This window comes from Alosa sapidissima, chromosome 22 (assembly GCF_018492685.1).
Source record: "Alosa sapidissima isolate fAloSap1 chromosome 22, fAloSap1.pri, whole genome shotgun sequence".
Lineage (NCBI taxonomy): Eukaryota > Metazoa > Chordata > Actinopteri > Clupeiformes > Clupeidae > Alosa > Alosa sapidissima.
This window is the reverse complement of record NC_055978.1, coordinates 24,276,847-24,292,493: the sequence shown is the minus strand read 5'-3', so window position 1 is coordinate 24,292,493 and position 15,647 is coordinate 24,276,847. Positions and strand designations below refer to the sequence as shown.

Below are 15,647 nucleotides of genomic sequence, written 5' to 3'. Positions count from 1 at the left end.
CAGGGCCATTCAAAGTCCTCCACCTCAAAGTATAAAATACGTCTCAAGTTGCACTACAGTTATCACATTCTCCACTGTGTTGACTATGTCTAGAAAAAGAAGCAGCCAAATCAACCACCTGTTCCTGATCCTGCCACTCTGCCAGAGAACGAGGGAGAGGAGGAGTGGGAGGGAGAGGAAGGAGAGACGGAGAGAGAGGGGGAAGACACGTATCCTCCACCGACAGAAGAACACGATAAAGATGGAGGAGTACCATCCGAAGCAGCAGTAGACGGCCAGAGTGAGGGAGAGGAAGAGTGGGAGGAGGATGACGTGGTGATGGAGCCAGATGCTGAATATAATTCTGGACTAGAGCCCGACAGAGAGGGCGACTATGACCACACGGAGACCGACGGCGAGCAAGAGATGGACCGCATGGAGAGGGAGAGAGAGGAGGAGTTGGAGAGGGAGAGAGCGGAGGAGTTGGAGAGGGAGAGAGAGGAGGAGTTGGAGAGGGAGAGAGCGGAGGCCGAGAGGAGGAGAGAGGAGGAGCTGGACAGGGAGTCGGAGGGGGAGCAGGAGGAGAGGGAGAGACAGATGGAGCTGGAGAGGATGGAGTGGGAGAGGAGGAGGCAGGAGATGATCGAGAGAGCAAGGATGGGGGGATTCGAGGGAGAGGCCGATGAACTGTGTCAGCTGGGCCTTCTCAAGGTGAGACAGCAGAGTAGCTCAGGAGACACACATCCTCAGTACTTTACCTGCACACATCATTTTACTTTGCATCCATTTTGCATTTACTCTCACATTATAGCAGATTTGTTTTGCTTTTGTGTGTGTTTTTTCTCTCTAGCTATGTGTATTAGGCAAATGAGTCACTGATTCACTGCTTTTTGTCTTTTTGAAGGGTGCTCCAGGAGAAGATGGCAAACCTGGCCCAAAGGTGATCCTTCTGTAAAAATCACCCTTCCCTACTGAGCTGTATTTATTCATTCATAGAGTGGAATTGTCCAATAAACATAATATTACTTATTAATGGATTAAGATCCCAAAGTGTGGGTATTTTAATTTTTGTTCTGACAAGTACAACTGATCAGACTCAGCATGTAAAAAAAAATGCCAGAAGCCCAAGTAAGGTTGTTGCCCCTTTATATGAGTAACAGGATGTCCTACCCATTAATTAATAACGCTGTCAGTATAAACTCGTTATCTCTAGCCTTTCCATTCATTGTAAAACCTAATTCCCACTTTGAAAACTGAGTTAAACATTTTCCAGTCTCTCCACCCCCATGAACTGTGAGAACACCACCTGTGTGCCACGTTAGGCTGCAAATGGAGTACAATGTGGAGGACTAAGTTGACCCGGCTGAGTTTGGTTAGGGCTTCAATTGTGAGGTGCCGAGAGCTTCTCGTCCTCATTGGATGTGTCACTCCCCTGCCCACCCACGTCTCCACCTCGTACGTCACAGGCGCTCCCTCGGTACGCTGGGAAATGTACCCCTGTCACTCAGAGTGCGCCGGGCACAGGCGCAGCCCCAGAGTTGGCCTTTGATGTCCTCCCCGACTCTATTTTTACTCATTCATGACGAATGGGTTTAATCTGGATATTAATAATTCTCTCTGTAAGATTTCTTTTTTTTTCTCTCAATCATGATACTGAGTTGAGAGCTTCGTAGCCCTGTCTGTCATATATGCACGGCAAAAAAAAGTGTACAATGACAAAATGTTCAATAGCTTTCAGATAGAGGGATACTTAACTTGTCGCCCTGGGGAAATGGATTTGCAGTACAAACACTTTACATCACATCAGAGTCGTAACCACAAGGCCCCTCATCATGCTATCAGATACCCCATTCCCACTTGAAGTGAAAACTGTTTTTTAATGTTAAAGCAACAGAGTGCAGTTCTTTTACCTTACAACAATGTTTTCAAGCTCATTCTGATACATGGACTTATAATATGGAGAGTGCCGTATCTGATATTGCCAATGCACACCCGTAACACTTGATTTTGCACTTTTTAACCTTATTGATTGGGTAGGATCATGACCCTTTTGGTCAGTTTTTGACTAAATGGATATCATCTTGGCACTAAATGGCATTGAATATTGACGCCAAGGGCAAGGGGCATAGATATCATTCCATGTTGCTTTGATTTAACCTTAAGGTTCCAATGGGGATGTGATCTAAATGTTAGTGTAAGTGTTAGTGTAATCGGTAACTGGTCCTTGGACGACCTAGAGGTGTACATAGTAGCACCTTGTGACATAAATTAACCAGCAGACATACCCATATATAATACTCATAGACATACTCATACCCATACAGAGGCAGCAGCAGTAGACATGCTCACATACTGTACATACATGTCTCACACCTTGAACCAGAGCAGACCAGCTGGACGTCTTGCTAATTGGTACCTGTTTCAGAACATGGCTTGTGGATCATATGTCTCCCTTTCGTTTTTTAGGGTGGAATTGGGGAGAAAGGACAGAAGGTGAGGGGTTTTATGTTTAATTATTAGTATTTTACACTACACTAAAGTATTAGGTAGTTGGATTAACACATTAAATGAAGTGTTTGGAAAGATAAACACAGGTGCTAATGTTCTGTATCTGTAGGGAGAACCAGGAGTTGGTCATCGTGGTCCAGTTGGTCAGGCTGGTCCACCTGGGCAAAAGGTGAGTTCTGGTTTAAAACCCTTTGTAGGTCGGCTCAACCGTTTGGTAGAGCACATTTTGACCCATCCTATTCTGTTAAAAACCAAACTGACTGTAATCTAACCTCATGCACCCATTTCTACAACTCAGTTGCTACATATTAAGCACCAAAAAATCGCCGGGTAGTCTTACAATCTTTTAGGCCACATCATTTCAGTATGCATGGTTGAAAGACATAAGCATTCATGAATTCAGTAATCACATTTGTAACCACATATACTATGTTTTCAAAGTACAGCAATATTTTCCCGCACAATATTGTTGAGAAGAGGTCATAAAAACATGCCCAACCAAATGGTTGAGCTGACCGATAAGGGTCACTACTGCATGAATGAACTGTAAATTCAAACATTATAGAAATTCAAATTATAGAAATTTGATATTAACTTCAATAGTTGTCTGTGTAATGCTAAATTAAGCAACTAAATGCAATTCCAAAAAAATAACAGTGCATAAAAACATACATATAGTATAGTATATCCATTCTTGAGGTATAGCATTCACAAGAATGGGCCTTTCATGGTTACAGTGACCTTGGACCTTGATTTTTACCACTAGAAACTTATCAGATCATCTTTGAGTCTACTTGAACATTCAACAACATACTAAATTTAAAGCATATAGCCTGCCATGAGGTATCTCATTCACAAGCATTGGACATATGTTTACATACAGTGACCTTGAATTTTGACCTTTGACCTCCAAAATCACATCAGTCCTACAACAAGTCCAAGTAAACATTAGTACTAAATTTGAAGCATGTGCCTAAAGGCATTATTGAGATATAGTGTATAGTTTAGTTAAGTAAGATAATCCAATGCTAAACTCTGTTACCCTTATCGGTCAGCTCAACCATTTGGTAGAGGCTCATAAAATAAAAATGGGCGGGTCATTTGAAAAAAAAAATTTGATTTATGTTATTACAGCTAAGTATATCTGAAAAAGCAAGAAAAATATTTTTTTCATTGTTTTTTTTCTGGTGGGACCTACAAAGGGTTAACGTCATTTTGAACTACAGTTTCAACATATCATTCCTTTTACTTTAGAAGAAAATGTGTAAGGAAACTGTGCTGTTCACCTCCCAATTGAACAGGGTGAGCCAGGTGTACCAGGACCTCCCGGAGCTCAGGGCATCCAGGGTATCCGAGGCAACCACGGAATCCCAGGATCTCATGGGCTGCAAGGGCCACCAGGAAACCCTGGGGAACCAGGAAGAGAGGTGAGGCGCCTCTTCAGCCCTCAGTTTGGGCCTCATCCTGAATGTGGCTGTGAAGATGTGGTTTGTTCAGGAAACAGTTACTAGAATGGAATAATGATTGACATCTCTCATTTGACACAGGGCGACAGAGGGAGGAGGGGCAAAAATGGAGCACCAGGCTCTCCAGGACATCCTGGTACTCCAGGAATACTGGTATCTACAACAGTTACTCTGTACTTGTATGTGAGAGTGACATAGAGGAATGAAGGGTTTGAAGGATAGAATCTAGAAATAATAAGAGAGGGACCATTGAGGGACCTACCTTGATTATTCACCAGAGATGTTGTGTTATTGTGTGTTATGTCATCTTCTTCAAAAGGGCACACCAGGAGAACCAGGCATTAAAGGTGACAAGGTAACAAAAGTGATCAACTCTTTGTTTACAGTGTAAGAGTTGGTTTAGATCTGTGTTACATATTCAGATATTCATTCATGTTTCTCGTGTAATTAGGGTGACAGCATCCCAGGAGAACCAGGGGAGAGGGGAGTGGCAGGTTTGCCTGGGCGTCGGGTAAGATTGTCACATTCATGAGATGTGGAATATAGTTGTCATAAACTCTTGCTTTTATGTAGCTCTGTTGCAGAACATGTTGTATTCTGAAGTTCCTCACAGCTGTGTTTTTCTTGTTCCAATTGCAGGGTCCAAAGGGAACAGCAGGAACTAGAGGACTGTCAGGACCCATTGTCAGTTAAAGCTTTCACTAACTGAGCATTTTACTGACTTTACACTTATATTACATATAACATTTAGCATGCTGTAATGAAGACAGAAAGTAGTAGATATGATTTTTTTTACCTGTCCTTGGATGAGCATGCACTCCTGTTCAGATCCAGCTCAGTTTTATACCCTGTTCTGGAATCAGCTCATGGGTATTCTGAATGTTGTCCCATGTATTACGGTCTGATCTGAGACTCTCCCCTCTCTTGTCATTGCTGCAGGGTCCCAAAGGCTTGGTGGGAATGAAAGGAGAAAAGGTAAGGGAGTGACGAAGAGGATAGTTCAGTCTCTTAAGATGTCTAGTCGCTGAGCACATATTCGATTTACAGATCCTATCTCCTTTTAACTGCCGGTGTGGTATTACATTTTAATATGAATGGCACAGAATGTTTTCCTCTTGAGGGAAGAAAGTTAGAGTTTTTCCTGACTTTGACCGGGTTACTCTGTGCGTCTGAATGAAGGCTATCAAAGGCATCTCACTCCTCTCATCTGTAAGGAGTTGTCTGCCGGCCTAGACCTTAGTCTCTTCAAAAGCCTTAAAGTCACTCACTCTCCACTTTAAAATATCGCGCTGTCAATATCTCACTGCCTGTATGCATAACAATTTTATATACGCACGTATAGCCAGCTTGGCATTGAAACGGATCATGACTCAGGGTAATTTTCATTCATTTAAGAATATAAATGATGACACCATAGTGGTTATGGATGGTGAATGATATTTGGTTTTCCACCAAGCAACAATTTATTCTCAGTATACTCACCGAATATATTGTACACCCCTTCTGTCTCTCTCATAACATTCTAATAATTTTGTATGTTTAATTCACGTTGCCAGGGTGACCACGGCCTTCCCGGGATCACGGGAGAGAGGGTATAAACAACATTTATAACAACAAAATCGGAATAAAAAGTTAACTTTTTAGAAACAGGAAGCAATAGTCGATGTTGTGTGTTCTCTCTGCTCAGGGCAGTCCCCTCACTGTGCATGGCCCACGCGGATACAAAGGCTTGAAAGGGGAAACGGTAAGGAATGTATTCTAGCTGTCTGACTACAGTATGATTACAGTCTCAAAAACATCATTACAGTAAAGCATCTTCTCCCAATCTTGAAAAAATAGCAGTGCTTTAGTACATCCATGCAACTGTTTTTGCACAGATGCTGTTGCTGTTTTTTTTATTTTCAATTGCTAATGTTATGTTGGTCAAAATGCACTATACTGGTTCCCTGCTGGTCCTACCCCAACAAATTGGCCTTATTTCATCGCTTGTGTCATTACATGCAAATGTGTTGAACTAGCTGTCATAACTAGTTGTCATATAAATTATATGTAACCTGACAGACAGGAACGTCAGGATGTATAGAAAGATGTATAGTGGTGCACAGCTCTGACCAAGGGATGTTTTACTGCACTTATTGGTCATTTTTCATTTGCAGGATGCTATAAAAGCCTTTGTTTTCTTTATACTGTCACAATGTCTGTCAACAGAAAAAAACTTTGAAACATATCCACTGTCTTGCAATCAACCCCCTCCACACACAATTATGTGTAACTTTATAGTTTTGAAATAGAAAATAGTGCTGCCTTGTGCATTGTTCATTAGAAAATACTTACACAGTAAACTGTCATATTAACAAGACAAAACAGTTTGACTAATTTGACATAAACAATTGTACTGACAGGTTCATTGATTTAATATTTACTTTTTAGGCATAAACAAAGCATTTTGAGCAAGATACACGCTTTTGCTGTTAATCCACTATGCATTGCTGTTTGCTCTAATTGTTTTGAGAAATGTTAATGATGATTCGAGAAATGCACCAAAGCGACTGAGAAAAGCTGTAAAATACCTCAAAAGTATCCTAATACTGTATACAATATACTGGTTAAAAAACAGCCATTTAAGGTTACAGTATGAGTACATTCTATGCTTAGCTCACATCATGTCTTTCTGTGATAATGGCAGTTGGATGGTATTACCGTGTGCTGCACTGGCTCTTTGTTTAGTTTTGATTGTGCATATGTTACTCAGGGGGAAAGAGGACCTCCGGGCTTTGACGGAGATAAAGGAGAAAAAGGGGAAGATGGTCCTCCAGGAGGAAAGGTATTACTCACATCAGTGCAGGAGAGTGAATGGCACACCTGAGAGTGAAGAAAGGCCGATATTGCTCAAAGATGTGGACATAAAGGGTATTATATATATATTAACAAGACAAAGGGTCTTGCTGGGCCCCTGCCCATCTAATTGCACATATTGTTAAAAGAAATCAGAAAATTGAAGGTAATCATTATCTCGTCATATGTCATGTGTCATGTGTCATGTGTCATATGTCATTTCCTCTTTTCACTGAAGGGCTTGAAAGGAGAGACTGGGTCCAAAGGTGCTGTAGGTCCGTTTGGAGCCAGAGGAGCTGTAGGTCAAAAGGTTTGTGACGCAAAATGCACAACCACCAGTCAATTACCTGCTGACATTGATGGCTTTCAATTTCTGATAATTGGGGGCCAAGCAGAAGGCTGCGTAGATACCCATAGTGTTTCTTTCTAGTTAGCTTGACAGCCCCGAAAAAACGTATTGTAAAAGGTTTGAAATGTCACACATTGATACTTTTCATCTAGTCTTTTGACCTCAAGGGGACATAGCAGTACACAAAAATGCAGAATATCTGTATGACTGTTGTGTTTGCCTTTTAAAAATAATAATAATTTAATACTGTGGATGGTTCCCCAGGTCAAAAATATAAAACTTGTTCATGTCATCTAATTGATGCAGCCGTCGTCACAAGCATGACAGGATTCTTTTGCTCTCCTAGGGAGACCAAGGCGAGCAAGGAGTCGATGGTGAACCGGTAGGTCTTTTGGGAGGACTGGGAGAGTTTGTGAGATTGACGGTGGTGATGCTACTGACCACACTTTATAACGGACCCTTCTGGTGTGTGCAGGGTCGTCATGGAGTGGACGGATTGAACGGGGAAAAGGGGGACAAGGGGGACATGGGCATGCAGGGGCTGAAGGGGAGTCAGGTGAGTGTGTTGCACTGGCCTGAGGTGGGCAACACCTGAGGTCAGTCAAGTGAGCGCCAGTAACAGTCACACTGGAAAGTAACTTTTCTTTCACCAGCCTGATTAGTGGCTGAATTGTCTCTTTTGCACCACATTGAACGTATGTAATTATAGTCTGACTCTGGAACTCACATTGAGAGAAAAGCTGATGGTTTTGGTGATGAAGTTTTGCTTTGACAGGGTGAGATGGGAGAGCCTGGTCTGCCAGGAGCTACAGGGCAGAACGGAGAGAAAGTGAGAGGGAACATTTTCAAAAATGATTTAATCTTTTTAAAGAGCAACATTAGGCTCATATATTATATCAACTCTACAGGAAGTTATTATTTCAAATACTATAAACCTTGGGCCCTGATTGGCTGTGATTGTCACAGGGAATGCGAGGTTTACCTGGTCGTATGGGCAGCCCAGGCTTGGATGGAGAGCTGGTGAGATACCACATGAGTCAGGTTCACATAAATGGCATAACTGTTTCTTTGAGAAATGCAGTCATTCATTAAACATCCTGTGTGTGCCTGTCGTAGGGGGACCCAGGGTTGCCAGGCACTCCAGGAATTCCAGGCCTAAACGGGCTCACTGGGCGAAAAGTATGTCACCACGTGAGGGTGGTAGTTGATTATGTTGAAGATGATGATGATAATTGTGATATTATTGTGATGATAATTGTGACATTGATGATGATGAAGGTGATGATGATGATGATGAAGATGATGAAGGTGATGACAATGATGATGATGATGATGATGATGATGATGACAACATGTGAACACTACCTGTACTGTTGTCAGTAACATCCGTTAGGAACCTCGTTGTCTTCAGCATCATCACTTGAGCACCGTTGTGTGAATAATGAATGCAAGTTCTCTAATTTGTCTGTAGGGTGAAAAAGGAGCTGAGGGCATTAACGGAACTGATGGCTTGCCTGGGCAGAAAGGCCAGAAGGTACTCCTAACACCCTGAACAAGTGCTGCAGGATTTGGGATGATATTGATGTCTCTTCCTATTTTGTAGTTTTCACTGATCTCTTTCTATCCTTCCCAGGGGGCCACAGGGTTTGCTGGGTTCCCGGGATTCAAAGGCTCCGCCGGAGCCCCAGGGGCCTCTGGAGCGCAGGGTCGCCCAGGGCCAATCGGCCCCAAAGGAGACACGGGAGTAAAGGTAGTGCTAAGACACACACACACACACACACACACACACACACACACACACACACACACACACACATATGCATGCACACACACACACACACACACACACACACACACACACACACACACACAGACTCAGACACACATATGCATGCACACACACACACACACACACACACACACACACACACACACACACACACACAGACTCAGACACACATATGCATGCACACACACACACACACACACAGACTCAGACACACATATGCATGCACACACACACACACACACACACACACACACACACACACACACACAGACTCAGACACACACACACACACACACACACACACACACACACACAGACTCAGACACACATACAGTATGCATGCATACAAACACACACACACACACAGACTCAGACATACATATGAACACATGCACACACACACACACACACACACACACACACACACACACACACACACACACACACACACACACACATAGACACACACGCACACACACACATGGACACACATACAGTACATATACACACAAACATATGCACACGCATACACACATCAGACATAAACTCAAAAGTAAGACAAAAGCTCACTAATCCATAGTCATGCTTGGCCGTCAGTCTGACACCAAAGAGGCCATAATGGCTGTGCAACAAGGCAGACTTAATTACAGCTGCGTCCACGTTGCAGTGGACTTCCTGGAGGAGATAAAAGTAGCCCTACGTATGGCAGTTGTGAAGGGGAGAAGGAGGACATCGTAATTAACATAGTGGCAATAATCAGCTATTTCTGAAGAGACGGGCACTGAAATCCCTGGCAAAAAACGCTGGACAAACATCCCCGTTTAGCAACAATTAGAAGCCTCCTGACACTGATTGAAGTGGATCATGGTTTCCGTTCTCGGTGAGATGGAAGGGAGGGGGGGGGGGGAAGCATGCGGTGGGGTATATTTATAGATTCATTTACGGCGTCGAGAGGCATAATTAATGAGCAGGAGTCCTTTGAGGCTTATTATGTCGGCGTCTTTCAAACAATATTTACCTCCCGAATTTCATTTGTGCTGTGTTTACTAATTGTTATTGTTTCGTTGAAGCAGAGTTCTTTATTTCACTGAAGTTTGGAAAACTTGGAGTTGGCTGAGGACTTGTTTGATCCCCATATCAACTTTGTAGTGGAAAGAGAAAAGTGACTAAGTACAATTCTCTCCTGTTTATATACCATTGCTCCCTGGGAAGATTAACAGTCACAGTGCTGTCGCTATCAGCATGCTCTATCTATTGGTTGGCCCAGGTTAACACAGTTACATGGAAAACTCACAGTTACACAGGACATGGGAAAATTCAGCAAAGCTGATTTTACATAATGCAGTCGCAAAAGCACTTTTGAAATGTTTATGGGACCAAGCCAAGAATGTTATCTATAACAGGATTGGGAGTTTGAAGTGTCAACAAAATGTGATTGTTAGTCACTCTCCACAGTGCTCAGCCTGTTAGATGATTCCGTACTGTCCTGCTGAGGTGTGTGATGTGTCTCTTCAACTCTCGTCCCTCAGGGAGATAAGGGCAGAAGAGGCCGAGGCAAGCCATGTGTGAGGGGCCTGCCCGGGACTCCTGGACAACGAGGGCAAAACGTATGGCCGAGGTCTATTCTCATTATCACATGTGGCTATGCAAGGAGGGACGGCAGATGTGATCTGGGGTTTGTTTTGGGTTTGTTTGCAGGGTGAACCTGGACCAGAGGGAACCAAAGGAGACAAGGGGGAAACAGGACTCTCTGTAGGTCTTTCAACATTATGAACTGATCGTTAGAGTCTAGAGTAGGGACACTTGGCCACCCACCTGTAGCACCTGTAGTCCCGTGGATTAATTCATACGAGATCTAAGTAACATTTTTTTGTTTCATTTTCATTTTTGAGGTGGAAGAGGTGAAGGAGCTTGTGACCAAGGAAGTGGTGAAAAAGTGTGGTGAGTGTGTGTGCAAGGGTCAGTTCATGCCTGTAATTGTGGGTGTGTGTGTGTGTGTGTGTGTGTGTGTGTGTGTGTGTGTGTGTGTGTGTGTTTGTGTGTGTGTGTGTGTGTGTGTGTGTGTGTGTGTGTGTGTGTGTGTGTGTGTGTGTGTGTGTGTGTGTGTGTGTGTGTGCGTGCACGCACGTGTGTGTGTGTGTATGTGTGTGCATGTGCATGTGTGTGTGCATGTGTTTGTGTCTCTTCTGGAACCCCTGCTGATGTGGCATGGAAACCCCACAAGAAGCACCATCTGTTGTGTTCCTCAACTCTCTCACTGTGGAACAGACTGCCCAAACCAGGGGGGCCGCAACCATTCACAAGAACTGACCTCAGTGAAATAAATTCATGTCCACTAATATAACCTAAGGGGTGTCATTTAAACACACATTCAACAACTAACCAACAGCCTTAAACAATGCAAAGTGTGTTTTAATGTTAAAAGCAGTATTACACAATTCCAATAATTACAAGTAATTATTGATTATTTATTCAGTGTCAGTGTGTAATTATATTATGAGCTAAATAAATTATGAGATATTACTGTCTCTAAAACAGTATGACAGAGAAATACACTGTGAATAATTTTGGGTGATTAATATATTAACTCTTTCAGGGAATGACATTTTGGTGCTGGTGAACTCTCAGGACCCAGATGCAGAGGACAGTGATGGTGTACCAGGGACCGTGTTCACCACCATCATCCGCAGCACGCCAGGTGAGGATGACTATGGAGAGGAAGAGGAGCAGACAGACACAACTACTGTCAGTCCATCCACCCCAAACACAGAGGCAACAACAGCCTCGTTCAACCTCACAGGTTGGTCTACCAAAGGACTCTTTGGCTATCACTGGAATGGGATGAACAGTCCTATACTGTAGATGAGCTGTCTTATAGATATGGGATTTGTCATAATAGTGTCACACTGATTTTCAATATTAATTATATGATTATCATTACGCATATCCATAGCATGTGTATACACAGAACAATAGTAACTAAGACTTTAGCACCCAGTCTATCAATAGTTACAACATGCATACACTTACATGCTTTTGACCTATGTACTCTTAGCGTCACCATTTGTAAATAGCCTTGGCAATTTCCCCCAGCTCCGTGTATGAGTCTCTCCATCTTTGCTTATGTGTGAAATTGCCTTTTCACTCTTAATGGGGGTTATCTGTGAGACATGAGGGGGGAGAGTTATCTTTGGACAGGCTGGAGTCGGACTGCTTGGGCATTTGCATGGCTGAGTGGAGAGCCCAGCCTTCAGGCACTGTCTGTGACAGGCCTAACCCCCCTCCACTTACCCTGACTGGAGAGAAAAAATAAGTGAAAGATGTAGACATAACTAGAGTGGTACATCATGTTCATTTTTCAAGAACACAGGGCATTACAGCCCTTTGGTATTTCCTCTTACCTTATTTTTTTTGTTTATTCTCCTACATGTTATATATAGTATTATTTCTGTTCTAATGGTAATGAACTGTAAATAAGTAAATAACATAACATGTTATAACATGTTGCTAATTGATGTTGTACATTAGAGAATTAAGTGAATACTATTTTGGAACTGTGATTGTGGCTTATGTAGTCTGCCAAATGCCTGAGTATACTGAAAAGTTTTGCAAAAGATGCTTTTACACTGGATGGCCCCATTCCGGCATATACAGCAGTTCAATGCATTCATCATGTATGCTGAAGCACCTTACAGTTATACTCTGTCTATTTGACATATGCGATCAAGATTTCTCTTTCTATCCTCGGCAAGTCGTTGAATGTATTGATCTCAGTGAAATTACTGCTAGAAGAAGTCTCTGTAGATGTTCTATTGCTATTTATTATCCTACCAGGAGAGCTGAACGTGTATTGCATGAGGGGATTAATTGCTGAATGTGTGTGCGTGAGGGGATTGTGTTTGACCATATTTAGTGCTAACCAGCTGAATCACTCTGAGTGTGCTAACACATGTTCACTCTCACATGTGCTTATGTAGACGTCCACGAAGGAACGAGAAGGAAGCGACGAGGGAGGAGACGTGTCCTCCGCCCCTCCTCAGGTAGCCCAGACGTCACAAACGTACTTCACAAGAGTACAGAAAGCTGTCTCATCTGTCTTTGATCTTCTTTCTCTCTGCTTGACTTACTTTTGTCTGATGTGCGATTTATTTCGTTATTTATTTATGGGCTTTTCAAGCCTTTTGTTGATAGGACAGTGGAGAGTAGACAGAACATGAGTTGGAGAGAGATGGGGAGTGGGACTGAGAAATGACCGTAGAGTAGACCAGCCTTGAACCTGGTCCTCATGGGCACTGGACCCATATGTGGCATTGAGATGCCTGATGAAGACCCTGGTGGGTCGAAACGTTGCGTTATGTTTTTAACTCAATAAATGTAGTTATTTTGGGAGATTGCAGTGTGCGGACAACTACTCTTCTTTCCTTGATAAGCCTTGTTTGTCCTGCACCTGGCCTCAGTGAGGTGGGATGTGCATACAACCACTTTGAAGAAAGCATTGACATGCTCCCACTTGCACCACAGCTTCTACCCAGATTACTTTTTACTGATAGAGAAAGAGAAAGAATGATTATATAAAGAATGATTATATAAAGTTGTGTACATATATCTAAAGCAGGTATTTGACGTTATTGTGATGGAGCCAAGATGAAGACAAAGCAAAACAGGCCAAATCTGTTTTCTCGCTCGCAGGCCTCTCCTCAGATGCTTGTCTGGAGCCCATGTCCGAGGGCCACTGCTCCGAGTACATCCTGCTGTGGTACTTCCACCTGCGCTCTGGAGGATGCCGCCCTTTTGTCTACGGTGGCTGTGGGGGGACAAGAAACCGCTTCGCCTCGAAACAGGAATGTCAGATGCTTTGCGCCCAGGCTCAAAAAGGTAAGCACTAAAGATGAGTGGTGAGAAAAATGTCAATGTTTAAATGTCTAATATGTTTCCTCTATTTTTTCTCTCAGAAGTTACACCATTTTTACATTACTGTCTTTTTTCTTTTACAGCTTCAGACCACAGGTGAAAATAATCCGGCCAACATATTCCAATGCCTATGTAAATAGCTGTATAATCCTTACTGTGTTGTTGTTGCATCTTATTGCTTATTTCCACTGACACTAAAGATGAGTAACTGTAATGGAACTGATATGTTTTTGTTGCACTACTACTGTATATGATGATTCTATCATTATTTTCAGAATTTGTCACACGTTCATTTCCACAGACCATTTGTCAACAAGTCATCTATGACTGATTTTTAATTTTTTTATGATCTTGTGTCTTTTATATTTTTCTCTGAGTACTTGTATCTTGTCTTCCCATCAACTAAGTACTGGCATCTGAATGAATCTGGTGAAATTAAAACTCATGTGGCACTTATTTCTAATGTTTTCTTCTGGATCAACTGTTTGCCTTTATTGTGCTTTATCTCATTCATGTGTGGATTTTGATCAAATCACTATTGATACTGAGGGAAGGCAAATATATGAATGGGCCAAAGGCTCTGCAGTGATATATAGTATTGCCTGTATGATTCATTTACTTAATGAAATGACACATCCTTGGTTTGGTGTGAGCAGGTGTGCATGCATGTGTGTGTGTGTTTGTGAACTGGTATGTGATCAAGTCGTGATTTTTCCCACGTTCAATTCTATTTACCATTGCCCACCCCCGCACTACTGCGTCTTTTTCTTGCTGATGTATGTGCTTATAATATTTGAGTCTAGGCATATGCATTTGTGTGTGAGTGTGTGTGCATGTTTGTGTGTGTGTGTGTGTGTGTGTGTATGATCGAGAGAGAGAGAGAGTGTGTGTTGGGGATCGTGACCTCTCCCACGCTTATTCTTGGCCAGTCGTGTCCGAGCTTGGCCCTGTTAGTGTGGAGGTTGCCACTTTGGCTCCTCTTCAGCGTGTTGTTCCTGGATCGTGTCTGGACACAGTCTCTGGAGAGCTAGCTTGTGGGAGAACCCTCCAGCTTGCTGGCATTATTTGGGCTGTCTGTTTATGACCACAGTGAACCCTTATGGGACTCTTTTGTCATTTAGACCATTCACATGTTGCATTTTGGTTCATGTGTTCCGAATATTTATTTTGTCCAGAAAATAACTTGCTTATATTAGGCTTATCAATCCTTTAACCTCCTACACATAGATAAAACAGCATTTAACCCTTTTCACAACCTCTGGCACCTATTGCTGTGGTGGTGTCCTCACCTTAATGCTGTGTCTGAGTTCATGTGTTTGACCTTCACAGAGTCACCTTGGTTATATAACCCCTTATCATAATGGCCTCTTCGAAATGTGGTGTGTAATGCATCTAACGTCTGCATATGTCCTATCAGGAGGGGGCGTCGCCCTGGCAGGCTGTTCCCCAGATTAGAGCGCAGTAGGTGATCTGAGCAACATGTCATTTTCAGAGGATATGCCACCACACACTACAACAAACTTCGTTCCCAGAGAGAGGTGACTGAGGCAACAGGAGCAATTTAATATAGGACAGTGTATGTACCTTTGAGTAATCTTTATTTAGCCTACCTCAAGGACATAACACAGTATGATCAAGGAACCACCACGATATGTTAAAGTCGCCATACACATTCAAAACACTGCGCAAATATCGGTTGGTGTGTAGCACTTTTACTTTTCCCAAAATGCCATGCTTACCACGGTTTTTCTAAATGCAGGTCTAATTCTGCAGTGATGCCACTCTAGATTTGACAAAGCATCACTTTAAA

The 15,647-nt window shown here is 42.7% G+C and overlaps 3 protein-coding genes across 3 annotated transcripts in view; all 3 read left to right on the top strand.

Moving 5' to 3' along the window:
- col7a1l (collagen type VII alpha 1-like) overlaps nucleotides 1-4,155 on the top strand; it is a 61,021-nt gene extending 56,866 nt beyond the window's left edge. The window contains exons 85-90 of the mRNA XM_042079562.1: nucleotides 94-690; nucleotides 884-919; nucleotides 2,446-2,472; nucleotides 2,597-2,656; nucleotides 3,789-3,914; nucleotides 4,035-4,155. Of these exons, the coding sequence (XP_041935496.1) occupies nucleotides 94-690; nucleotides 884-919; nucleotides 2,446-2,472; nucleotides 2,597-2,656; nucleotides 3,789-3,914; nucleotides 4,035-4,151 (963 nt within the window). The 3' untranslated portion in view covers nucleotides 4,152-4,155. The remainder of the gene's footprint in view (nucleotides 1-93; nucleotides 691-883; nucleotides 920-2,445; nucleotides 2,473-2,596; nucleotides 2,657-3,788; nucleotides 3,915-4,034) is intronic.
- Nucleotides 4,147-7,732, top strand: LOC121696815 (collagen alpha-1(VII) chain-like). The gene is made up of 10 exons (XM_042077863.1): nucleotides 4,147-4,308; nucleotides 4,405-4,464; nucleotides 4,593-4,637; nucleotides 4,893-4,928; nucleotides 5,510-5,545; nucleotides 5,641-5,697; nucleotides 6,706-6,777; nucleotides 7,027-7,098; nucleotides 7,484-7,519; nucleotides 7,613-7,732. The coding sequence occupies exons 1-10, from the start codon at nucleotides 4,234-4,236 to the stop codon at nucleotides 7,730-7,732; spliced, it is 609 nt and encodes a 202-aa protein (XP_041933797.1). The 5' UTR covers nucleotides 4,147-4,233.
- A 308-nt stretch (nucleotides 7,733-8,040) lies between these two features.
- On the top strand, nucleotides 8,041-14,277 carry si:dkey-117n7.5 (uncharacterized protein LOC559444 homolog). The gene is made up of 11 exons (XM_042079567.1): nucleotides 8,041-8,157; nucleotides 8,254-8,316; nucleotides 8,609-8,671; nucleotides 8,771-8,887; nucleotides 10,456-10,533; nucleotides 10,625-10,678; nucleotides 10,819-10,867; nucleotides 11,523-11,726; nucleotides 12,904-12,966; nucleotides 13,616-13,801; nucleotides 13,921-14,277. The coding sequence occupies exons 1-11, from the start codon at nucleotides 8,107-8,109 to the stop codon at nucleotides 13,935-13,937; spliced, it is 945 nt and encodes a 314-aa protein (XP_041935501.1). The 5' UTR covers nucleotides 8,041-8,106; the 3' UTR covers nucleotides 13,938-14,277.
- The last annotated feature ends 1,370 nt before the right edge of the window (nucleotides 14,278-15,647 follow it).

Coding starts and splice junctions, on each gene's coding strand:
- LOC121696815 (XM_042077863.1), top strand. CDS start 4,234: ATGTTGTGTTATTGTGTGTTATGTCATCTTCTTCAAAAGGGCACACCA. Junction 4,309..4,404: donor CAGGCATTAAAGGTGACAAG/GTAACAAAAGTG, acceptor TCGTGTAATTAG/GGTGACAGCATCCCAGGAGA. Junction 5,698..6,705: donor AAGGCTTGAAAGGGGAAACG/GTAAGGAATGTA, acceptor TATGTTACTCAG/GGGGAAAGAGGACCTCCGGG.
- si:dkey-117n7.5 (XM_042079567.1), top strand. CDS start 8,107: ATGCGAGGTTTACCTGGTCGTATGGGCAGCCCAGGCTTGGATGGAGAG. Junction 8,888..10,455: donor AAGGAGACACGGGAGTAAAG/GTAGTGCTAAGA, acceptor CTCGTCCCTCAG/GGAGATAAGGGCAGAAGAGG. Junction 10,868..11,522: donor GGAAGTGGTGAAAAAGTGTG/GTGAGTGTGTGT, acceptor TAACTCTTTCAG/GGAATGACATTTTGGTGCTG.